The sequence below is a fragment of the Podarcis liolepis genome (genome assembly GCF_965112155.1).
Source record: "Podarcis liolepis genome assembly, chromosome: 15".
Classification (NCBI taxonomy): domain Eukaryota; kingdom Metazoa; phylum Chordata; class Lepidosauria; order Squamata; family Lacertidae; genus Podarcis; species Podarcis liolepis.
In genome coordinates this window covers 11889045-11913095 of record NC_139566.1, presented here as the reverse complement: position 1 = coordinate 11913095, position 24051 = coordinate 11889045, and the positions used below count along the sequence as shown (strand labels likewise).

Below are 24051 nucleotides of genomic sequence, written 5' to 3'. Positions count from 1 at the left end.
CTCTTCAGGGAAGTTTTTAATATTTAATGCTGTATTGTTTTTAACACTTGATTGGGAGCCGCCCAGAGCGGCTGGGGAAACTCAGCCTGATGGGCGGGGTATAAATAATAATAAGTTGTTGTTGTTGTTGTTGTTGTTGTTGTTGTTGTTATAACTGACCCAGGGAGTCTGATGGAGCCCATTCAGGTCCCAGGTTCTGCTTTTCTCTCTTAACCCCGACTCAACTGCCTGATCCCTGCTCCCCTTTTCTGGTCCTCCCACATTTCCTTCCCCACAATTAACCAGGACCAGCTGGGAACTCAATTAGCGCAAGCGGCTTGTCCCAACCACCCAGGTGTCCACAGGAAAATCGTCCCCCACCCCCTTGCAAATCCATTTACCGGGAAACTCTCTGAAAGGTTTTTCAGTGTGAAAACAATGTATGGGTTTTAAAAAATATTATTATTATTATTATTATTATTATTATTATTATTATTATTATTATTATTGAGAGGTGGGGATCGTCTCTGTTCCATATCTCACATTACTTGGCGTTGAAAAATGCAAACAGCTCTGGGATGGAGCAGCCACATCTGCAATTACACAGCTCTGGGCTCCCAATTATTATTTGGTGAATAATAATACTAATAAGAATAATAATAATATGGTAATAATAATACCACTGTATTGGCCTGAATATAAGCCTCACATTTTCCCAAATTCCGACCACAAAGAGGTTAAGTGCAGCTTATATTCACAACCTTATGGTATGCAGCCAGGCAGTGGCGTAGCGTGGGTTGTCAGCACCCGGGGCAAGGCAAGTAATTTGTGCCCCCTAACCCATGGATTTGCGCCCCCTAACCCGTGGATTTGCGCCCCCTAACCCTAACCCCCAGATGTTGTGCCCGGTGCAGCCGGCCCCCCCTGCACCCCCATGCTACGCCACTGCAGCCAGGGGCCCAGGAGCATGGGGCAAACAGCGCCAGGAGCGTGGCAAAGCAGCGCCTGCCCTGTGAGTAGTCCCCCGTCCTCTCCCCCACGGCTGGGAAGGGAGAGAGCGAGGAAGGGGAAAGGCCAACAGCAAGGCAGCGCAGCTCCCCCACTCCCACCCAGTATGCAGTCAGGAGAAACGAGGAATGGAGTGGCTTATATTCGGGTATTTTTTTCTTTTCTCCCCACCCCCCCTCCAATTTTAAAGGTGTGGCTTATATTCGGGTGTGGCTTATATTCAAGCTAATACAGTATGTATGTATGTATGTATGTATGTATGTATGTATTGTTGTGGTTGTTGTTTAGTCGTTTAGTCGTGTCTGACTCTTCGTGACCCCCTGGACCAGAGCACACCAGGCACTCCTGTCCTCCACTGCCTCCCGCAGTTTAGTCAAACTCATGCTGGTAGCTTCGAGAACACTGTCCATCCATCTCGTCCTCTGTTGTCCCCTTCTCCTTGTGCCCTCCATCTTTCCCAACATCAGGGTCTTTTCCAGGGAGTCTTCTCTTCTCATGAGGTGGCCAAAGTATTGGAGCCTCAGCTTCAGGATCTGTCCTTCCAGTAAGCACTCAGGGCTGATTTCCTTCAGAATGGAGAGGTTTGATCTTCTTGCAGTCCATGGGACTCTCAAGAGTCTCCTCCAGGACCATAATTCAAAATCATCAATTCTTCGGCGATCAGCCTTCTTTAGGGTCCAGCTCTCACCTCCATATATCACTACTGGGAAAACCATAGCTTTAACTATACTATCCCTTCCAAGAAAACACCATGGACAAAGACAACAGGCATATGTATTTATTATACCCACCCATCTGGCTGGGTTTCCCCAGCCGCTCTGGGCAGCTCCCAACAGAATATTAAAAACACAATTAAACATCAAACATTAAAAACCTCCCTAAATTAGCTTTGTCAAACCAGAACAGCCGTTTGGCTGGAAGTCACAGGCCATTCTGTTTCGGTTCTGATTTATCGTTTTAGCTATTAACCATTTTTTTAAAAAGGGTTGCAAACCAGCTGATCCTGGACTGAAAATATGTGAAATCTGTACTGCAGAGCCTATATCATGCTCGGAAACAAATTCAATATGAGATTTTGATGGAGATGTGAACTGATCAGCCGTTGCTTTTAGATAGTGAAAAATAAAATACAAATGGCCCTCGCAACCAAGTGTTGCAGTGTAGAAAGTGCCTGTTCGGAGTTCTAGCCAGCCACTCCCTCCTAAGATACTCCATTTCATCCCCCGGTCCATTAATACCCAACAGTCAGCCACCATTCCATGGCTGCTGATAATATTCAGATCTCACTGAGCTTTTTTGAGGTTCTTCTCCCTTCCCTGTTATAGCTACAATTCCCAAGGTGGTCTTGCCTCAGCAAAGGACTGAATGAGAGCCAACAGACGGAGACTCAATCCAGATAAGGCAGAGGCATTGCTTGTGGGTGGTTCCCTAGACCAGGTGGGTGGGAGATCGATGGGGTTACACTAAGGTTACCAGACTTTTTCCAAAGAATCCGGGGACACTTTTTTTTTGGAAAAGAGAGGGAAAAAGTTATTATTATTTTTTAAAAAGAAGAAATATATTCTCTTCTGTGGTCTCCTCTGTCGCGTGGCCTTCCTCTGGGCCCTGGCCTGCTCTCTTGGGGCGTTAGACACCATGGAGTAGGCTTGGGTCGGGCCTGGGCTCGGCCACGTGTCCTTGCCCTCCTTGTGCTCTCCTACCTCTCCTCAGCGGTGGCAGCGGTAGCAGCGGCACAGCAAGCTCTGGTCTCCCCTCTTTTTTCTCCTTCCTCTTTATCTTTATCAAGGGAAGTAATAGTGCCACTGTATTCTGCTCTGGTCAGACCTCACCTGGAGTACTGTGTCCAGTTCTGGGCACCACAGTTCAAGAAGGACACTGACAAACTGGAACGTGTCCAGAGGAGGGCAACCAAAATGGTCACAGGCCTCCAAACGATGCCTTATGAGGAACGGCTAAGGGAGCTGGGCATGTTTAGCCTGGAGAAGAGGAGGTTAAGGGGTGATATGATAGCCATGTTCAAATATATAAAAGGATGTCACATAGAGGAGGGAGAAAGGTTGTTTTCTGCTGCTCCAGAGAAGCGGACACAGAGCAATGGATCCAAACTACAAGAAAGAAGATTCCACCTAAACATTAGGAAGAACTTCCTGACAGTAAGAGCTGTTTGACAGTGGAATTTGCTGCCAAGGAGTGTGGTGGAGTCTCCTACTTTGGAGGTCTTTAAGCAGAGGCTTGACAACCATATGTCAGGAGTGCTCTGATGGTGTTTCCTGCTTGGCAGGGGGTTGGACTCGATGGCCCTTGTGGTCTCTTCCAACTCTATGATTCTATGATCTCTCCTCCTTCTCCTTCTCCTCTCCTCCTTCTCCCTGCGTTGGCTCTAGGGTTTTTACTGGTCCCAGAGCGCCGCTGGGCAGTTGGCCGGGCACTCTCACTCCCGGCTCAATTGGGGTCACAGGGTGGGTGTGTCAGCGGTTCCCCCTGGTGATGCGCTGGGCGTCCCCAGTTCCCCCTTGGCAGTGGCGGCGGCAGTCTCAGCGGCCCAGAGCTGGACTGGGAGCACAGTTGGCTCTGGCTGGCTTCAGGAGCTGCTCGCTGCTGTGGCGCCTGCCATTTTGCCTCACCAGAAGTCCCCATATGATGTGTCTTGTGCCGTTGAACCAACCACGCAACATTCATTCCCTACTAATAAATCTACAACACTTAAAATATAAATCCGGGGACATTAAATGAAATCCGGGGACAGATTTTGTCCGGGGACAGATTTGTAAATCCAGGGGCTGTCCCCGGGAAACAGGGACATCTGGTAATCATAGGTTACACTCCCTCTGAAGGAGCAGGTTTGTAGCTTGGGGGTACTCCTGGATCTTTGGCTGTCGCTCAAGGCCCAGGTGGTCTCAGTGGCCCAGAGTGCCTTCCATTAGCTTCGGCTGGTCCACCAGCCACGCCCCTATCTGGACAGGGATAGCCTAATTTTTGTCACCTTTGCTCTGATAACCGCTTGTTTATCACATTATATGTAGGGCCGCCTCTGAAGATGGTTCGGAAACTTCAGCTGGTACAGAATTCAGCGCCCAGGTTGCTCACCAGGGCAAGGCAATGTGAGCTTTTACACCGGTCCTGGGCCAACAGTACTGGGTGCCAGTTAGTTTCTGGGCCCAAGGCAAAGTGCTGGTTTTGACCTATAAAACCTTAAACAACTCAGGACCGCAGTACCTCAAGGACTTCCTCTCCCGATATGAATCAACCTGGAGGCCCTTCTTTGTGTGATGAGGCCCTGAAGGTGGCAACATGAGAACTGGCCTTTTCTACGGTGGCTCCCCATTCGTGGAATACCCTCTCTAGGCAGGCTCATCTGACACCTTCATTACATATCTTTAGGCAAAAACATTCCTCTACAGTGGCGTAGCGTGGGTTGTCAGCACCCGGGGCAAGGCAAGTAATTTGCGCCCCCTAACCCGTGGATTTGCGCCCCCTAACCCTAACCCCCAGATGTTGCGCCCGGTGCAGCCGGCCCCCCCTGCACCCCCCACGCTACGCCACTGTTCCTCTATAACCAGACCTTTGACTGACTGAACATTTCAATGTCTTTGTGAGAGGGGGCTACTGGTTTGCTTTTGTTTAATTAAGTATTTTGTGTTTTCATTTTGTATTGTTATGTTATGAACCGCCCTGTGATCTTCAGCTGAAGGGCGGTACCAGTGGCGTAGCATGGGTTGTCAGCACCCGGGGCAAGGCAAGTAATTTGCGCCCCCTAACCCGTGGATTTGCGCCCCCTAACCCGTGGATTTGCGCCCCCTAACCCTAACCCCCAGATGTTGCGCCCGGTGCGGCCGGCCCCCCCTGCACCCCCCACGCTACGCCACTGGGCGGTACACAAATTTAATAAACAACAACAACAGCCCCTCACTCTTCTCAAACTACAATTGCCAGGATTCTCTGAGAGAAGATGTGACTTTTGAAAGTCTTCCATCTCCTCCATTGCAGCACCTGAAATGACTGCTGTTCTCTTGCAAGAAGATACGGGATGTCCTGTTCTTTTCCTGGACCCTTGCAGGGTTTGCTTTCGTGGGGCTCACTGTAGGAAGGCAGATTGCCACCCGATGCTTCACCCACTTTTGGCTCTGGCCCGGCCCACCCTTGGCATGCGGCCCCTGGAAGATTGCTCATAAGCGACTGTGGCCCTTGGGCTGAGACTGGTCCCCTGCACGTCTGCACTGGGAACGTAGGGTGCTGCTGCCTTACCCTGAATTGGGCTATCCAGCTCAGTATTGTCTACACTGGCTGGCAGCAGCTGCGCGGGGTTTCAGGCAGGGGTCTCTTTCAGAACTACCTGGAGATGCCATTGTGGACTGAACCCACTGAGCCAGACTCTTCCCACAAAGGAATCACGGAGAAGCCAACCTGTGGCTGTACAGAATTGCAGATTCCGGTTGTGGACAGTCCAATGGTCCTTTCACCATGCCCAGACTCTCCCACCTGTGTGGAGAGCCCATTACCTGGACCTCTGTGTGTTTGTGTGTGTGTTGCAGAGGAGGCGTGGGCCTCCCTGGCAGCTTAGCAAGGAGCCGGTGGGTCAAACAGGTGTTATTTAACCCAGTGCAGGAATGCTAAGTGGCTGATCGGTGTGGCTGTTGTCACCCTAATCCCTTAAGGCTCATCAATTCCTGCTTCAGGGGAAGCTACTTGCTGGCCTGATCCTGGGAAAGGCTATTTAACACAGCTGCCGCTTGGCGCACACCCTGGGCGCAGGCAATCCGCTTTGTGTGCCACTAGCCTCTCAGCAGCTTAAATCCCCCCCCTCACCCCTCTTTGTCTCTCCCCCCCTCCCCTGCCAAAATTCCCCCCTGCCCTCCGCAGGCTTGCAAGGAACCAGACACACCAAGAAGTTGGCCCCAGGGAACAATCTCTTTGCTCAGAGGAAGACACCATACCCTCCAACAGAAGAAAATAGAGACATTTCACACTCCCCAACAACTGACCCCCCATTTTTTTGTCCACCCCCCAAGCATCTCCTCCACCACTATGCCAATGGGAGACAGCCCCCATGCCCTCCTCCACCGTCCCGAGAAAGCCCCTTAATCCTAATTTCATTTTATTATTTGGTAGATTTACAAAAAGGGGGGGGGGACACACACCTATAAATAAATGTTAGAAAGACGCAAGATGAGACGTAGATGCACAAAGCAATTTTTTAAAAAACCAAGGCTCCTTGCACTCTGCTCTGTTCTCTCTTTCCTCTCGAACCCAGGACGGCCCTGCCCTCCGATTGCACCTTCCAGAGCTCCTCATTGTCCTCCCCCATCTTGGTGCTGGTGTTGTTGTTGGGGAAAATAGGGACATTCCGGTATCTAATCAGAAGCCTTTGGTCTGTCCCTGGAAAATCAGGACGCTTGGAGGGTATGAGATACTGCGTCACCTGCCTTGGCCAACAGCAGTTCTCTCAGGAGAGAAGAAGAAGAAGAAGAAGAAGAAGAAGAGGAGGAGGAGGAGGAGTTTGGATTTGATTTCCCGCTTTATCACTACCCGAAGGAGTCTCAAAGCAGCTAACATTCTCCTTTCCCTTTCTCCCCCACAACAAACACTCTGTGAGGCGAGTGGGGCTGAGAGACTTCAGAGAACTGTGACTGGCAGCAGCTGCATGTGGAGGAGTGGGGAAGCGAACCCGGTTCCCCAGATTACAAGACCACCGCTCTTAACCACTACACCACACTGGCTCCAACAGAAGGGCTTACCCTCACCTGCCCCTTGAGAGCCCTTTTGTTGGAGAGGATGGGGATGGGATGTGGAATTGGTCCATCTAGTTTACTACTATCTACTACACACTGATGGGCAGCAGCTCTCCAGGGTTTCCGGCAGAAAGTCTTTCCCAGCCCTACCTAGAGACGCCAGGGATTGAACCTGGGACCTTCCACACACAAAGCAGATGCTTTGCCCCTGTGCCGTTGAGTCAATTCCATTGTTATCCCTTATCCTCTCAGGATGAACGCTTAAGAAATGAGTTCTGGAACTCTTGGGCCAAGTGGGAGACTGGCTGTGGCAGACACTGATTGGCTAGCATCCATAACGTGACAAACCCTCCCCAATTCCCCCGGGGCCATTTTGCAAGTGTTTTTCTCTCTCTTTCAAATGTTAGCAATTTAGTTAGTTTGTTGTTTTTTTTAAGGGAAGGATGGAGTGGATGTATAAATGAATAAACATGGCAGGGATAACTCCCCCCCCCCCCAGAGCCGAAGGGCAAAAGTGGTCCAGATATACCCATCTCGAATGCAAATTTTAAAGACTTTGGGTGAAGATCCCGCTGCGACTGCTCTTAAAACCTGACGCCTGTCTCCATCCTGCTGCTGCTTAATGACCTCACTTCATGCCTAAGCAAACACCCAGGGGGTGGAGAGATCCTCACATTTTCCTGCTTTCTAGCTACAGAGGGTTGTCTCATGCTATTCAGGCCAGGCCCAAAATAGGCCAGGCCCTGTTGCATGGCAACGTCCCTGTGCTATGTGGATATGATCCTTTGTGGGGTTGGGTGGAAGGAGTCTTGCAAATGAATCCGTCCTAAATTACCAGTCCAGCGACTTCATCTTTACCATAATCGTCACAATTATTTGTTACTCATAAGAACATGGGATCAGGCCGAAGGCCCAGCAAGCCCATAAACTGCAGGTGTCCTGGGGGGGAAATGGGACATCCTGTTTTCTCATACAAGAGCATGGCGGCCATTTTGGGCACCGTGATCTTGCACGATTTCATGCCAAGATCTTGCCCCCCCCCCAAGCACTCCCGCACTGAAAAAAGCACTTTTTTCAGGGCCACAATCTTGTCTGGCTCTCCAAAATGCACATTTTTCGGCACCATGCGATAATGGCGCCCCCAAACAGTGTGTCTTTGGGCCTCTGTGAGCTCACACAGGTCACATGACACATACGGGAGCATGGGCAACAGCGGAAAACTGTAAAACTGAATGAACAGAATCAAATGCAAACATTTTTAAAAAATGTTTTTAATTTTTTAAAATGTTTTTAATGCAAACATTTAAAAAAATTCCAAGAATGAGAATCAGAGTAACATCGGAATAAACTAAAAGCAGCTCATATGGTGCATCAGAATACAGTAAGCCACACACACTATTTATATATTTTTTAAGCCTGTTCTAAGGTGTCTTCCTAAATATAGGAAATGAAGGGGCTTGGTGGATTTATGCCATAAACAATATCAAGGGAGGGGCAAATCTGTCAATTTTTGTTTCAGTTTCTCATTTTTTTCTAGTCTTAAATTCTCCGCACTTCCACATCAGTTTGAAAATGAGTTGATTTTTTTAAGTCCTCAAAAAATTCACCCACATTTCAGAACAAATATCTCCCAAATAGACACATTGTCCTCTGAAAACGTTGCCTAAATATACACATTTTCGCTGAGCAATTTCCTGAAATACAATGCTTTTTGTATGTTGTTTTCACAAATACATGCATTTCAGCGCACAACTTTGCCCTAGGCCTTTAAAGATGAACTGAACACGAATTTCTCCCCCTCACTATCAGGGCTGTTGGGGAAACAAATCATGACCTCCGAAGCTGACCTTAAGGCCCAGGCCCGTTTGTGTGGAAGTCAATTCAAGTGGTGATTCCCACACACACCCAAGGAAGTGTGTAACTGTGTGTGTAAAATAGACACAAAAAATTTAAGCGCCGGATTAAACTGCGGCATCAACCGCGCTGGGGGAAACTGGGGTCAGAATCTAGGGCTGACCCCGATAGAATCAGCAGGAGACCCCCAGATTCACTTCAGGGGGGGAACTCGGGTCTCCCAATCTCGCCCACCCATCTGCCTCTCCCTTCCTTCGCAGCGCCTAATGCCAGAGAGACCTTTTGAGATCGCCTAGCGGCTGAAGTCCAACCTCCCCTTTGACACATTAATAAGTCAGCGCTTCAAACCACTCACAAGGCAACCTCTCCCTGAGCTGTTTAAAACCCTCTTGCGTGGCGATTAGCTCCCGGTAATCAGGGTGCCAAAGCATCAAGGCTTCATCCCAAGGCGTTTGAGAAGAAACTCTCAATGCAGAAAGGGAGATTCTTTTGCCGCAAACAGCAACCGGCCGAGGGTCCCCACGGAGCGCTGGAACCTTTAAGGATGACCCGGCACCTCTAGATTCTTCACCTGGATGTCCCCAGCGATTCCCCGGCTCTAAAACCCACCAAGGAAGGCATTTGGGGTGTATAAAAAAGGTAAGCAACATTTGTGTATGAATAGCTTTTTTTAAAAAATGGGGGGGAGTTGAGATGAGCAGGGCTTGGATACCGACAGGGAAAGGTCTGGTATAGGTGCGATTTCAGGTTTCAGTTCAAGGTGGAGTTGCCAACTGTTTGGGAGGGTGGGGCGGAAATCCCAGCCTATTCCTGCACCGTTAATGGCATCTTGATCTGTGGAAATCAACGAGAGGAGAGGAAATAAAGGCGATGGATGGCCTGTTTATTCCTGCAGATCAAGTCATTGGTAAAGGGGCAGCGGAACGAGGCTTGTGTGAAAGTTGGCAATCTGAGTGGCAGGGTGTGTGGGGGTGACAAGGGAGTTTCGGAGGGGTGTGATTTGGAATTGCAAAGTTGGGGTGGCAGGAATCTCGAGATGGGTTGCTCTAGGGTGTGCTTTCTGTGATCTCCTAAGAGACAGAGGTGTAGTTGCTCTCCTGAAGAATCATTGCAGGTGATCTAAAGCCATTTTGGCTGGGGAGAGGAGCAAAGGGTGTCCCACCCACCCTCCTCCATCAATGACGCCCCCGATGTTTGCATAGTAGGGTGGGTTTCTAAATACATCAAGTGGATATTGTGCCCGGGGAAATTCCCTCTGGCTAGAAGAGTCTAGCAGCCAATTAACTACCAGGCTAAGTTCAAGGCGTTGGCTTTGGTTGCATAAATCCCTATAAGAACTTGGGACCAGGATCATTTCACCTCTTATATACCAAATCAGTTCACTCTTCAGGGGAAGGAGTCCCGCAGAGACTATCTTTCTAGGATGTCCCTTCCGCACAACGTAGGAATTGGGCCTTTTGTGTGGTGGCCCCAACTTTGGAAGTCTCTCTCCTTAGCTATTAGACAGCCTGGCCATCTCTGTTGTCTTTTTGCAGCCTAGCAAAGACCTTCCTCTTCCTATGAGCCTTTTAAGAAGAGATATTCATCCCAGTCTGCATCTGCATTGGAACTGGCTTTTAAATAGTTTTAAAGGCGCTTTTGTTATTTTATCATTTGCTGTTTGCTCCCCTGGGTTCCTCTGAGAGGGTGGGAAGAGTGTACATTTATTATTGTTGTTGTTATCTATTATTATTATTATTATTATTATTATTATTATTATTATTATTATTATTATTTTATCATGCCCAAGGCCGCCCAGAGAGACTTACAACCAACCAAACTAACAGACAATAAACCCCACATAGAGATATTAACAGACCTTGCAAGTGTCCGGGATAAACGGAGACATCCCGTTTTTTATCGCGAGAAAACGGAGGCCATTCCCCACCCCCAAAAGCACTATTTTGGGGGGCTGCAATCTTGCGCAGGCACCCAAAATGTGCATCTTTGGGAGGAGGAGGCCAGGGCGCGAAATCACCCAAGATTACGACAACCAAAATGGGTATAGTTGCGATTAAAAAATGGGAAGTTGGAAACCAGGAAGATGGCATCCCGGATGTTGGCTTCAAAGTGTTGGAGGGTATACATTAAAACCAAGAGGAAATAAAAATACATTTAAAACATCCCGCCCATTTCCTAAAAGGCTACAGGTAGTTAAAGGCCAAAGGCCTTGTTATAGAGGAAAGGTTTTGCCTGGTGCCTAAAGACATGTAAGGAAGGTGCCTGGCGGGCCTCCCTGGGAAGCAACCACAAATGGGGAGCAACCACAAAAAAGGCCTGTTCTCGTGTTGCCACCCTCCAGACTTCTCATGGAGGGGCCACACAAAGAAGGGCATCAGATTATGAGTCCAGGGTCCCGAAAATAAAAGAAATACATTAAAAATAGTCCAGATGACTCTGAATACCAGTTGCTGGGAACCAACAGTGGCTTCTGCTTCCAGAATCAGAGGCTGTTGTTAGAAGAGAAGAGCAGTGGGCCTACTGTCCTCAGGTCCACCTTGCAGGCTTTTGTGAGGCTTCTGTTGGCCACTGTGAGAACAGGACGCTGAACTAGCTGGGCCTTTGGCCTGATCCTGCAACTGGGGCTCTTCTATTCCAGAAGAGAATCTGATTTGGGGAGAGGGTTGCAACTCCTCACCCTGTTCCTATGACAACATCACTGAGGGCTTCTACTGACAATACTTGTGTTGTTTCGTATTATGTCTCCTTCTCCTTGATACTTCCCTCCCTCCCTCCTCCACCCAAGGCATTCTGGGTGTTCTGCCACTGTGTCCTGTAGACCCTTCCCCACACCCCTAGCTCGGCCATCTTGCTCCCCCTCGCCCCGTAGGCCTGCCTCGCCTAGCTTCCCAGTAGCCTCAGCCCGTCCCCCAAGATGACCTTGCCCCCACCAAGTGTCCCCCTCTTCTCCCCAAGCCAGGTGGCTCGCGTCTGCGAAGCCCTGCAGGAGAGCGGAGAATTTGAGCGCCTCGCCCGCTTCCTGTGGTCCCTCCCGCCGTCGCTCGCCCTCCGGCACCCTGAAGGCCTCGGCTGCACTCACGCCAATTGCCATGACTTGGAGTTGTTCAGCAGCCCAATTCCCTCGGCTGCGTGGCTGGCGCCCTACTGCAGCCAGGCCACTGTGGCCGCCTACCACCTGGAACCGTTTGGCGCCCTGCGGCCCGGAGACAGGTTCTCAATACATCCGCCAGACCGATCACCTGCCCGGAAGAAGGTCCCTGGTCTGCCGAGGGACTCTGGCCAAGATGGGGAGCAGAAAGTGAATGGCTTCAAGGTGAGCAGGACCTGATTATATTGCTATAGAGTTTTGGGGAGAGGGGGGTCAGTCTGTATGATATATACGTGTCCCTTCCATGCCTGTGTTTCTGTATCAAGGAGGCTTGGAATCTTAGAAGAGACCCCTGAACTGGTCAGACTGGTTTCTTTGTAAGTTAACGTCCTTAGCTGGCCAGTTGAGTACCGACATTTACATGTCTAAAGACGTTGCCCTGTTGCCATGGAGACAAACAGGATCTAGATCTGCATTAGGGATCGGGAACCATTTTCAGCCCAAGGACCACACTGCCTTCCAAGCAACCTTCCGAGGGCCAGATGCAAAAGTGGGTAGGCGGGGCCAGATGCAAAAGTGGGTGGAGCAACACATGCAAATTACTGCTCTTCAATAGGCTAGTTTCTACAGTCACTCACACAGCACTCTCTATCCTCCATCCAGGCAGACAAGAGGCATGATCAGAGTACAGAGATACATTCCAGCCTGGCAAAAACCACTTGTATATATCTTCCTATATACATAAAAATGCAAGGTGTTGTCACGCTCTGCAGTTCGCTTGGCTGCCAATAGGCAGCCATGCAAATGGACAAGTGAGCTGTTTAATGGAGGCAGCTCCAAACTCCATCAAGTGCGTCAGAAGTGATGCTTAACAAAGAGGGGGGGGGGGCTTCACACAGCAATTTACCAAACGGAGCAATTTGGTGTGGTGTGTGAGAAGGGCGATCGGGGAGGTGAGTTTGGCAAGCAAAGCAATCAGGGGCAGCTGACACGTCTGTGTGCTTCTCCACTAGAATCCCACCCCCCCCCACTCCCCAAAAACAACGAGGGCTGACTGAGTATACTTTGTGGTCACAGACTGCTAGCTGCCTGTTAGCTGGACGGGGGGGGGGGGAGGAAGGGTGGTGATCAAATGGAGTGGGATTATGGGATGGACTGTCCGGAAGGAAGGAACAGCTGACAGGCTGGTTTGTCCCACTTATAAAACAAGTTGAGCAAGTGTTGGCAAACAGCAGGATCCATCACATTAAGGGGGGGGGGATGTAATAATATTATTTATTATTATTATCATCAGTAATTATATGTATTACTTTCTTGTTTACTATGGCAGCTCAAAGTGACTCACAATATTATAAGCAAGAAAAGAACCATATACACACATATATTAAAACCAGCAAAAGACAATGAATTTAAAACAAAAGCAAGTGATCGTAAAAAGAAAATATGAAAAAGAACAGCAGGCACGGAGAAGAATAGAGGGGTGGAGACAAGGACACCTCTTGAAGGGAAGGGAATTTGAGAGTAAAGACATCATTAAATGGAGCATAAGTTGATTCTGCTTTTCAGCCTCTGCAGAAGAGTATTTTCTTTCCTCGTTCCTTTGCACCTGTCCTGTGGCCTGACATCCGTTCTCCTTTCCCCCCAGGAAAGGACGCGGAACCTCCTGCGGGAGTGGTACCTTCAGGATCCGTACCCTAACCCTTCCCGCAAGAGGCACCTGGCCCAGGCGACAGGGCTCACCCCCACCCAAGTGGGGAACTGGTTTAAAAACCGCCGGCAGAGAGACCGCGCAGCATCAGCCAAGCACAGGTGAGAAAGAGCTGGAGAGAGTGCAAGGCAGGCCTGGCCTGACTCAAACTGCAGTAGAACATCTCTACAGTGGCGTAGCGTGGGTTGTCAGCACCCGGGGCAAGGCAAGTGATTTGCGCCCCCTAACCCGTGGATTTGCACCCCCTAACACGTGGATTTGCGCCCCCTAACCCTAACCCCCAGATGTTGCGCCCGTTGCGGCCGGCCCCCCCTGCACCCCCCACGCTACGCCACTGCATCTCTATCATGCCAAAGTTTCCCACTACAATCTCTGGCATCTCCATTTCATAAGAATACCTAAGCAGCAGTCTCAAGAAGACAGGCTGGGATGAATCGACCGTACTCTTCAGTAACCATGGGGGGGGGTCCTTCCTAGCCCCCTTTTTAAAAAATCCACATGGCTTTAAAAAAATTATTCCATTGTTCTGCTCCCTCCATTTGTTACCAGCCTTCTGGCGGTTCCCTCACTGCGAGAAGTGAGGTTACAGGGAGGGAGGCAGAGGGCCTTCTCGGTAGTGGCACCTGCCCTGTGGAATGCCCTCCCTTCAGATGTCAAGGAAATAAACAACCATCTGACTTTTAGAAGACATCTGAAGGCAGCCCTGTATTGGGAAGTTTTTAATGTTTTATCATAATTTTAATATTCTGTTGGGAGCCGCCCAGAGTGGCTGGGGAAACCCACCCAGGTGGGCACGGTAGAAATTATTATTATTATTATTATTATTATTATTATTATTATTATTATTATTATTATTAATATTATTAATATTATTAATATTATTATTATTAGGCTGCAAAAGGAGCCATCAACCCAGCCTAGAGACGTCCAAACTGAGACCCTAAATAGCAAGCTGTGCTTGGTGGAAGAGAGCAGCACACCCGGGGAGCAGACGGATCCCACCGCAGCCACCAGTGACGATGAAAACAGCCAAAGAGCCGGGGAGACCTGGGAAGACTGATCCAGCCGAGGGGTTGTGGGAGATGCAGGGCACGACCAATGGGAATGAGATGCAGTCATCACGAACCCCATTACTTATGGAATGGGGTTGGGGAGGTTTTAAGGAAAGAGAACCAGGTGCCAAGATTGAGGGTGTGGCAGGAATTATGGGAACGGAGAGTTTATTGGCTAACTTCCCTGTTATCCCGCTTGCCTTCCCCTGAGCAGCTTTGCAGCGCTGGCGTCCTTCGAAGGAGCTAAACCTGGAGTCTCGTTGCCACTTTACAAAAAAATAGGTTTATTTGCCTCGAGAGAAGGGGCGCCAGGACCCGGGCTTAAGAATTGCAGGCTCCTGAGCAGTGAAGACTCCAGGCTTTCTTCTCTCAAGCCTGCCTTGGGCAGCATCTAATTTAACCAGAATGAAAGAATAAGCCTCCCCAGATCTTCACTTCACACCACCAGGCCCTTCTGTAGTTCTCTGGGTCCTAAACCAGTGGGAGGGAAGCGCTCCCTGCTCACGAAGGCATCCGGGATGACGTCTTGCTGAGTCTGTAGCCAGGACTGGAGAGAAGAGGGCGAGGAGAAGCCAGGAGTGAGGGGAGAGGAAATAGATTTGGGAGGTTTCGGAGTTAAAGCAAAAGTGAATGAGAAGTAAGGAGAGAAAGAGAACATATATGGGGGTATTTGTAGATTAAAAAGAGGTCTGGGGCAGGGGTTAAGGATGGATGCACCTATATCAGTGATGCTCTTGCTGATTTCGATCCAAAGGAATGTCTGTTAAATAACTGACAGCACCAATCACCTTCTGGGGAACGGTCGAAAGCAGCTTTCCGCACCTTTTTGGTCACTGGGTGTACTTTGTCAGAGACATACCAGCAACCAGGGCACTTGCAGCCACACCTAGGGGTTGGGGCCCAGCCACTGTGTCCAGGAAGCTTTTGGCTAAATCCTTTGCATCCCTCCATCCCTCAGTTGAAACAAGATGTCCATACAGGTATCCTGCATCTCCTTGCATTAATCCCTTGTTTAGTTTGGCTCCAAACCCCTCCGATTTCATCCTCTGCCACATAAATTTAGATTGAGGTCTCCCCCGGGGGGCGGGGGCTGCAGAGGCCTCTCTTTCGGGGTTGTTTGTTTATCTCTCTCTGTGTAAACTGCTGAGTATATTTACGGCACAGTATCAGTAAAACGATTCTATTCTAATATCTAGAGAGCGCCACTAAAAATGCCAGCGCCGCATTAATAAATGATGGTGGCTTTGCATTCCGGAGGCGATGCGTCACTTAAAAACAAACAAAGGGATGCTCTAGTGGCTCCCTTTTGCAGGCATGAGGCTGAGAAGAGAAGCGTTTGGAATGAGAAGGAATGACGGGATACAGCTATGATCAACACTTTGAAAAGGCTGGAACCCTGTGTAATAAGAAGAGCTAAGGCAGGGGTCAGCAAACTTTTTCAGCAGGGGGCTGGTCCACTGTCCCTCAGACTTTGTGGGGAGCTGGACTATATTTTTTGGGGGGAAATGAACAAATTCCTATGCCCCACAAATAACCCAGAGATGCATTTTAAATAAAAAGACACATTCTACTCATGTAAAAACACGCTGATTCCCGAACCGTCTGCGGGCCGGATTTAGAAGGCGATTGGGCTGGATCCGACCCCCGGGCCTTAATTTACCTATCCATGAGCTAAGGCAAGCCTGCTGGCTTAGGCTGATATTCAGAGGCACAAGATACCTCTGAAAGTGGAGGTGTGATTAGTAGCCATTGAAAGCCTTGTCCTCTGGACTTCCGGGGAGGCGCCTCCAGCAATGGCTGGATTCCTCTGATCGGGAGGAATCAGCTCCGTGGAAATCTGGGTCTGGCCGCCACGGCGAAGGCGGAGACCCGTTAAAAATCACAGGCGGGAGATGCCTGTGAGCGTGGGATTCAGCGGGCACCTTTTGCGCCTCCCCCACTCGCGGGGAAACCCGGTTTCGGGGATCCGGAGCGACGTGGGGTGAGCGGCGTGGGGCTTCGAATCGCTTCTTCCACGGAGCGAAGCCGCATAGCTGTTGTCGGAGAGCGCTGACTTTTTCCTGTGGACAATTTGACTCTAAAGTAACTACCCGTGAGTAGAGCTTAATCGGGAAAATTGGATTTTTAAAACGTCTAATTTGGCATCGAAACGGGGAAGGTTCAATACAGGAAGTCCGCCTTCCCCTTTTGTAAATAGACTGAAGCAATTGAGGCTGCAAGCTGAAGTCTTGGAAAGCTTTTTTGTAAAAGACTAAATTTTCATAAGTAAAGAATATAACCCCCCCCCCTTGGAGGCAGGAGAAGAGGGGGGGAGTTGTGGACTGAGTTTGCCTGCGGAAGAGACCAAGAGAGGTAAAATACCGCCGCTCGGACCCTGGGAACGGGCTGCTAGTAGGTCCGACGCTTGATGGGACGTTTATTGACAGTGTTTGGATCGTTCATTGACAGTTAGCATAAGAGAAGATACATTGTTTCTACTGTCTCCAGCAGTGAAAGTAACTGAAAATTGAAATTAGTTTTGGGTCGTTTGAACTGTGCCTATAAGAGGATATTATTTATCAATACAAATAGAAACTGTTTCCCTCTAGTGGAAGTTCTTGAAACTGACGGCTATATAAGATCTGGGCTTGGAAATTTCCAGCTGTAAGATAAAAACCGTGAGACTGTGAGACTGACCTTGAATCTATTGAGTGTTATGGCAGATGGGGAAGATGGAATGTCGCCAGAAGAGGCCTTAGCGGTTGTATTAGTGAAAATAAATGATTCACTGGAACAGCTTCACAAGAAAATGGATGTGATAAATATGAAAGTGGATGCTGTAAATATTAAAATTGACTTAATGGCAGAAAGTTTAAATAACCTGGGACAAAAGGTGAATACCAATACAGAAACCACCCAGAAATTGATACAGGAATCTACCCTGATATGGCAAACTGCGGATGAAGTTAAGGAGGAAACCCTTGCTGCTGAAGTTAAAGTGATTCAATTGGAGAGAGAGTCCCATCCATACAAGGACAACTTGATGAATACAAGCTGACACTTGTTATGACTGAACTTAAAGAGAAACAGATGAAATTGAGGATCAGAGCCCTACCCGAGGAAAAGAAAAGCTTGATAGAGTTTCAGGAGGAGATAGGACTAACATTGGTTGAGAAAGAGAGGTATTTGGGGGTTAGTATGACCGCCAGAAATGTGAATCTATTCAAGGGCAACTGTGAAGGACGTTGGCTTGAAGAGAAGGGGGATTTGGAAATAGGGTTAAATTGGAAGTTGTTATTGTTGGGCCGAGTTGCTGTGGTGGGGACGAGGGTTGCTGTGATGTCGGGGATGTTGTTTTTCTTTCAAACATTGCAAGCTTTGGATGGGAGGGATTGTCTCAGGAGGTGGGAGAGGGACGTCTCTAGATTTGGTTGGCAGGGCAGGAAGCCTCAAGTAAAATTTAAGATATTAACGGATGCTAAAGAAGGAGGTGGACTTGCCCTGCCAGACCCCTAAATTTTGTTGTGAATCATCTGCTTTTTGCTGGCTGAGAGAATCGGCAGAATCCGAGACCAGGGAGAAGAGCTGGTGGAAGAAGACTGGAAGTTTAAAGACTATTTATAGAAATATTGCAAAATTAATGAATGTTAGAACAAAGTTGGAATGAAGTTATATGGCTTTAGCAGAAATGTTATAAGGAATTAAGTATAAATAGATTAATAGAGCATTAAAGGGAACAAAATAAGGTTAGAATGTGTTAAGATAATTATAGGATAGAAAACAGAGGAAGATGGAAAGGAATTGCTGAAATAATTAATTGATGTGGAATACAAAAAGGGAGGTGTGAGGAAGTCGTGGAAATAAGCGAACGAAAGATATGACATTGAAATTGTTTAATGTGTTTTAAATGGTCTTTGTTTTGTTTTGTTTGTCTTATGTGTTAGTGTTTTGTAGTATTTTTGCATTGTATTGTGTTGTTTTTCGTTTGTTTTTTGTTTTTTGTTTGTAGTGTTTAAATTTTTGGAAACTCAATAAATATTATTTTTTTTAAAAAAATGAAAGCCTTGTCCTCCCTAAAATCTGCTGCTAAGTCACATCCAAGAGCCAAGTCATTCTCCATATGTAGGCAAACAAACCGCACCTGGGGATCCAAGTGGAGGCTGGTCCATTAGGGCAAATGAGGCACTGCCCTGTCAGCCTTGCAAGTGGCCCAGGAGGATGGGAGTTGTAATCCAGCAAGTTCTGGAAGGCTACAGGTCCCCCACTCAAATATTCTAGCTTGCATCCAGTCCAGGGGGTGCTGCTGCCTGAAACCTTCTTCTTCCTTAGTCCCAGTGTTGTTCCTTGTAGAACTCAGTGAGGATGGGGACCAAACTTAGAATGGCTCAGCCTGTCAATGGCTCTGGCGCCACCTACTGGTGTGCTCCCTGCCTTCTGCCCCAATGGGCACCAGCCACCATTAAAAGGAACCTGAAACAGCTTCAGTGTGGACTGAGTGCATACAATAGGCATGGCATGGAGCGCGCTGGGAAGGGACATGGCTCGAACCCTGAATAGAAGCCCGCCACTTGGCAGCATTTTGTTTAAAGATCTCGGTTGTATTAATTCCAACCAGTCCCACTCTCAGGGCTTATCAGCACTTATATGACTCCTGCTCTTTCCAGGCATGGTCCATAATTGAAAGCTCCATGTCTGAGCAAACCCTTTATTTTGGTTTCCCCACAAAACCTGCTCTTTTAAAGCTCAATCGGAGCAAGCGGCAATCTGCATAAAAACTGGATTTACTTTTGCTCCGATTCAGCCTTAATGTAGTGGTGTACTGTGGGTTGTGTTATAAGAATTTTAAGGTCTTAGATATATAATAAATGTTCATAAATGTACCAAGCAAACACATACATAAATATATAAACCACATGTCTGGAGCAGCACAGGAATATAATCCTGAAACCATTTTGACTCCCAAACTGACCAAATGTTTCTCTGCAAGGAGGGAGAGGGAACCTTCCCATTGTCTCAGGAATTAAGTGATTACCATCTCAAAGGAATGGCCAGACTACCAGGAAAAGCAATCAGATAAGGCATTATCAGATAACCTGGCAGACAGGAGATAAACAAAGCACTCAGATTTCTGTTGTAGACCGCCTTTTCTATGATGTAGGTATGATGTATCTGGGGGGTGGTCTTGGGCTACACCCCTTCTGTGAAGTCTGTATGTACCGTATGTTTCTGAAGATGGTCTTGAGCTCCAGGGCAGGGAATTTCAAAATGTCTATATAAGGGGAGGCACACCTTTGTTCTGGGTCCTCCTCCATCCTCCTGTATGTGAGGGGAGCACTCTGTTGCAACAGTGTTAATAAAGATCAGGTATACTAGCTGCTTTGCTTCTCAATATTCTCTGGTTGGCCTCTGTTATTTTCTCCTACCGATGGGGAACCTACAAAGGACTCTATAAGGGCTCTTGTGCACTCCATAAGGGAACAAGACCAGATTTTGTTTACAACAGTTGCCAGCACTCAGGGCTGCGTGGAGGTGGTAGGTGGCAGAGAGGGAAAAGAACGGAGTATACATGTGCATTCAACTGCCTAACGGCGGCTGCGTCACCCAGGAGATTGCAGTGACAGAGGTAAGAACAGAGGTAAGATGTCACATAGAGGAGGGAGAAAGGTTGTTTTCTGCTGCTCCAGAGAAGCGGACACGGAGCAATGGATCCAAACTACAAGAAAGAAGATTCCACCTAAACATTAGGAAGAACTTCCTGACAGTAAGAGCTGTTCGACAGTGGAATTTGCTGCCAAGGAGTGTGGTGGAGTCTCCTTCTTTGGAGGTCTTTAAGCAGAGGCTTGACAACCATATGTCAGGAGTGCTCTGATGGTGTTTCCTGCTTGGCAGGGGGTTGGACTCGATGGCCCTTGTGGTCTCTTCCAACTCTATGATTCTAGGATTCTATTCTATGATTCTAAGAAGAATGTTTAAGTTGTCTGGAGAGGTCACTTCCTGGTTCGCGTGGAGAAGCCATTTTCAATGATGAAAGGAAAGCACGGCTGCATTGAGGCAGCACCAGGTGTTGGAATTTTTGTGCCCCCTAACAATTTTGCACCCAGGACAACCACCCCTATGCCCCACCCCCACACTACACCACTGCTTTAAATAGTGTGTTTTTGCAGGGAAAGCTTGGGGCAAAAATCCAAAAATGATTTCACAAGGCGTGCTAAAGTGTGGACCACTGCCTGGAAAGAGCAGGGCATAAGATAAGTGAGGATAAGCCCTTAGTCTCCTCTCCTGAGCTATCAGATACGTCTGGCTCCAAAGCAGCCTTGATTCCTGGGATCACAGCAGCAAGACAAGCCCACAGGGGAAAGGAAGGTTTCAATCCATACGGGTTTGTTTGTTTTTTTAATTGCTCCCAAATCTAGAGCCAGCCTTTCCAAGCCACCACAGCAGGGCCCTTTGCTCCATTCCTAAGAAGCCTCAGGGCACACCACAAATTTACCAGCAGGGGTGCAGCAGTTAGGGTTACCAGAGTAGGACCTGAGAGACCAGGGTCCAAATCCCCACTTGGCCGCAAACTACCGTATTTTTCGCCCCATAGGACGCACCGGCCCATAGGACGCATCAATTTTTTTTGGGGGGGGGGGAATAAAGGAATTTTTTTTTATTTCTCTCCCAGGCGCTTGTGGGGCCGGCAGTGGGGAGAAGCGCTCTTCTCCCCGCCGCCCGCCTTGAGATCAGGTCCGGGGACAGCGGGGAGACACACTGCGCCTCCCCACTGTCCCCAGAGCTTGCAGGGCTGGCGGCGGGGTCTCCCCGCCGTCAGCCTCCAAACCACTTCGGGAGACAGCGGGATGGCGGCGTTCTGCCTCCCTCTGTCCCCCGACCTTGTGGGGCTGGCGCTGGGGCTCTCCAGGCTTCAGCGAAAGCCTGCATTCGCCCCATAGGATGCACACACATTTCCCCTTCATTTTTGGAGGGGAAAAAGTGCGTCCTATAGGGCGAAATAATCACACTGGGTGACTTTGGTAGGGAGGGAACGCTGCCTCTCAGCCTACCCTACCTCACAGGGCTGTTGTGCAGGTAAAATGGAGAGTGGGGAAGAAACATGTCTGCCCCCTTTAACTCCTTGTGAAGAAAGGCAGGAGATAAATGTACAGTGGTACCTCGGGTTAAGAACTTAATTCATTCTGGAGGTCCATACTTAACCTGAAACTGTTCTTAACCTGAAGCATCACTTTAGCTAATGGGGCCTCCTGCTGCTGCTGTGCTGCCGGAGCACGATTTCTTTTCTCATCCTGAAGCAAAGTTCTTAACCTGAGGTAATATTTCTGGGTTAGTGGAGTCTATAACCTGAAGCGTCTGTAACCCGAGGTACCACTGTAATAATAAAAGAAGAGTGTGTGCAAACTTATGCTTCTGGACAAAATAAATTGGGAGTGCTGGGGTCTTTGTGAGACCAGATGCCCTTTAAACTGTGGATGGGGGCCATTTTTATTTTTATTTTTTAAGGTGGGGAAGGGCAGGAGATCTGGGGCCACCTGGGCAGGCAGTCAGGCCCAATTATCCACACCCTAACAAGACTGCCCCTGTAGCACCATCTTCCTGGAATCAAATGAAAGACGGAAAAGCCGTTCGGTAAAGCCGGGAAGCAGGGATGGGGTAGAGGAAGAGAGAAGAACCTGCAGATCGATAGTGTGGGAAATGATTGGTTTTGAAAGGTTCAGTTGTTCGGTGACGGCCGCCGACTTTTAAAAGAGGATTGGGCAAAATGAAGAAGGGTAAGACCCTCAACGGCTGCTAGCCACAACGGCTATGTTCTCCTCGTGTTGGGAGGCAGCTAAAGTTCCTCAGAATGACGGTTACTGGGAATCACAAGTGGCGAGAGTAGCTGTTGCACTCCAGTCCTGCTGGGGGGTGATTCCGGGGTCGCCATCTGCTTGGCCACTGTGAAAACAAGATGGAGGGCTTGATGTAGCTGGGCTCTTCTGGTGTTCTTGGCTATGCGAAAAAGGCAGCAGGTTGAGATTTTACAGGCCAAGACTGGGCAGCCGCATGAGGGGGAGGAAGAGAGCAAGGCGAGATCTGTTCCCGTCTCTCCCGCCTGCCTGAGTCTCCCCGCCACTCTGCCATCATCTCCATGGCAACGCCGGGAGGATGAGAGGATGCTCTGAGGCGTGCAAGGATGCAGGGATCGGACAGCACCACAGGCTTCCTTGCAGCCACCACCCGGGGAGAAGCGACTTACTTCCGAGCAATTGACTCCCATCTGCTCGCTGCCAAGGCAGGCATCTCTCCTCAGCTGCTGCGGTTGCCAGGGCAGAAGCGGGAAAGAGATACAGACAACTTGGCTGCAGGGCCTCAAAACCTTGGCCTTGCTCTGCCTGGGCTTAATTGGTCATGAAAAATAAAACACACAGGCAAATAAATGAGAGGGAGGAGAGTGGCGATGGGAAGACCTGTGCCTCTCCAGGTGTTCCTGGACTACAGTGCCCATCATCCCCATTTGCCACGCTGGCTGGGGTTGATGGGAGTTGAGTCCAGCAACATCAGGAGGGCCCAACAGATGATGGGCTACAGCAGGGGTAGCCAACTGGGTACACTCCAGAGGCGGTTGGACTTCAACTCCCATCAGCCCCAGCCAGCACTAAAATAGTGAGGGACGATGGGAGTTGGGAGTCCAACATGTGGAAGGCCACGGGTTTCCCACTCCTGTCATTGGCACATGTCCTAACCAATCAGGGATCTCATATCTTAAGAGGATGGGGCATCCATGGTTCTTCAGATGGTGTTGGACTCCAACTCCCATCAGCCCCAGCCAGCATGGGAAATGGATGATGGGAATTGTAGTCCAGCAGCTTCTGGAAGGCCACAGGCTCACCACCCCAATCTAATTGTTTATCTTTAGGATTTCCACTGATGGATGGGGGTGTGTGGAACTAAGCTGCCCTTCTTACCTGGGAGTAAGCACCAAGGAAACATATATTGCATTGGACTATACAGTATACTGTACTGGTCTGAAAGTAGCCTCTCCCCTCTCCCCCCCCAATCTCTTAGATTGCAGCTTCTCCACCTTATGAGGGCAATGATAGGCTGCACTCAGGTTTTATACATGGCAGATTTGGGAGGCTAATATTCAAGCCAATCTATTTGGCAAGTTTGTAATTTTTACTGCTTTAAAATTAAACCAGAGACCCAAAAAGTTAGTTGGTGCTTTAAACGGTTCTTTCACTGCCAAATCTCAAAAATTGGGCAACCACCCCTAAAGTCATAAAGCCAAAAAAGTTGGGTGCAAATTATGGCATCTTGCCCAGTTTTAAGTGGGAAAATGCCAGTTTCATTCTATTCTTTTAACACTCAGCTTTACATTACTTTTTTTTTACTATTACAGATTGTATGTACCTTGCTGAAATAATTTATGCAGTGTCCGAGACCCCTGGGGAGATGGTCAGCAGGACCAGCACAGCAGGACTGTTCTGTGATGGGCTAAAAGCAGAGGTCGGCAACCTAAGGCTCATGGGCCGGAAGCAGCCCATGAGGATCGCTTAACCCATGGGTAGGCAAACTAAGGCCTGGGGGCCAGATCTGGCCAAATCGCCTTCTAAATCTGGCCCGCAGGCGGTCCAGGAATCAGCATGTTTTTACATGAGCAGAATGCGTGCTTTT

At 48.8% G+C, this 24051-nt stretch overlaps 1 protein-coding gene and 1 long non-coding RNA gene across 3 annotated transcripts in view; both read left to right on the top strand.

Moving 5' to 3' along the window:
• Positions 1-9161: 9161 nt before the first annotated feature.
• LOC310694527 (homeobox protein SIX6-like) lies at positions 9162-16376 on the top strand. Of its 2 annotated transcripts, XM_083477666.1 has the most exons (4): positions 9162-9209; positions 11356-11883; positions 13304-13467; positions 14258-16376. In XM_083477666.1, exons 2-4 carry the CDS (start codon positions 11485-11487, stop codon positions 14424-14426), a joined length of 732 nt encoding a protein of 243 aa, XP_083333792.1. In that variant the 5' UTR covers positions 9162-9209; positions 11356-11484; the 3' UTR covers positions 14427-16376. The 2 variants fall into 2 exon arrangements, with proteins under 2 accessions (XP_083333792.1, XP_083333791.1); XM_083477665.1 differs by lacking the exon at positions 9162-9209 and having other exon boundaries at positions 10994-11883.
• Positions 16377-21545: 5169 nt separating this feature from the next.
• LOC310694567 overlaps positions 21546-24051 on the top strand; it is a 120768-nt gene continuing 118262 nt past the window's right edge. The window contains exon 1 of the long non-coding RNA XR_014519756.1: positions 21546-21767. This is a non-coding gene — a long non-coding RNA (uncharacterized lncRNA). The remainder of the gene's footprint in view (positions 21768-24051) is intronic.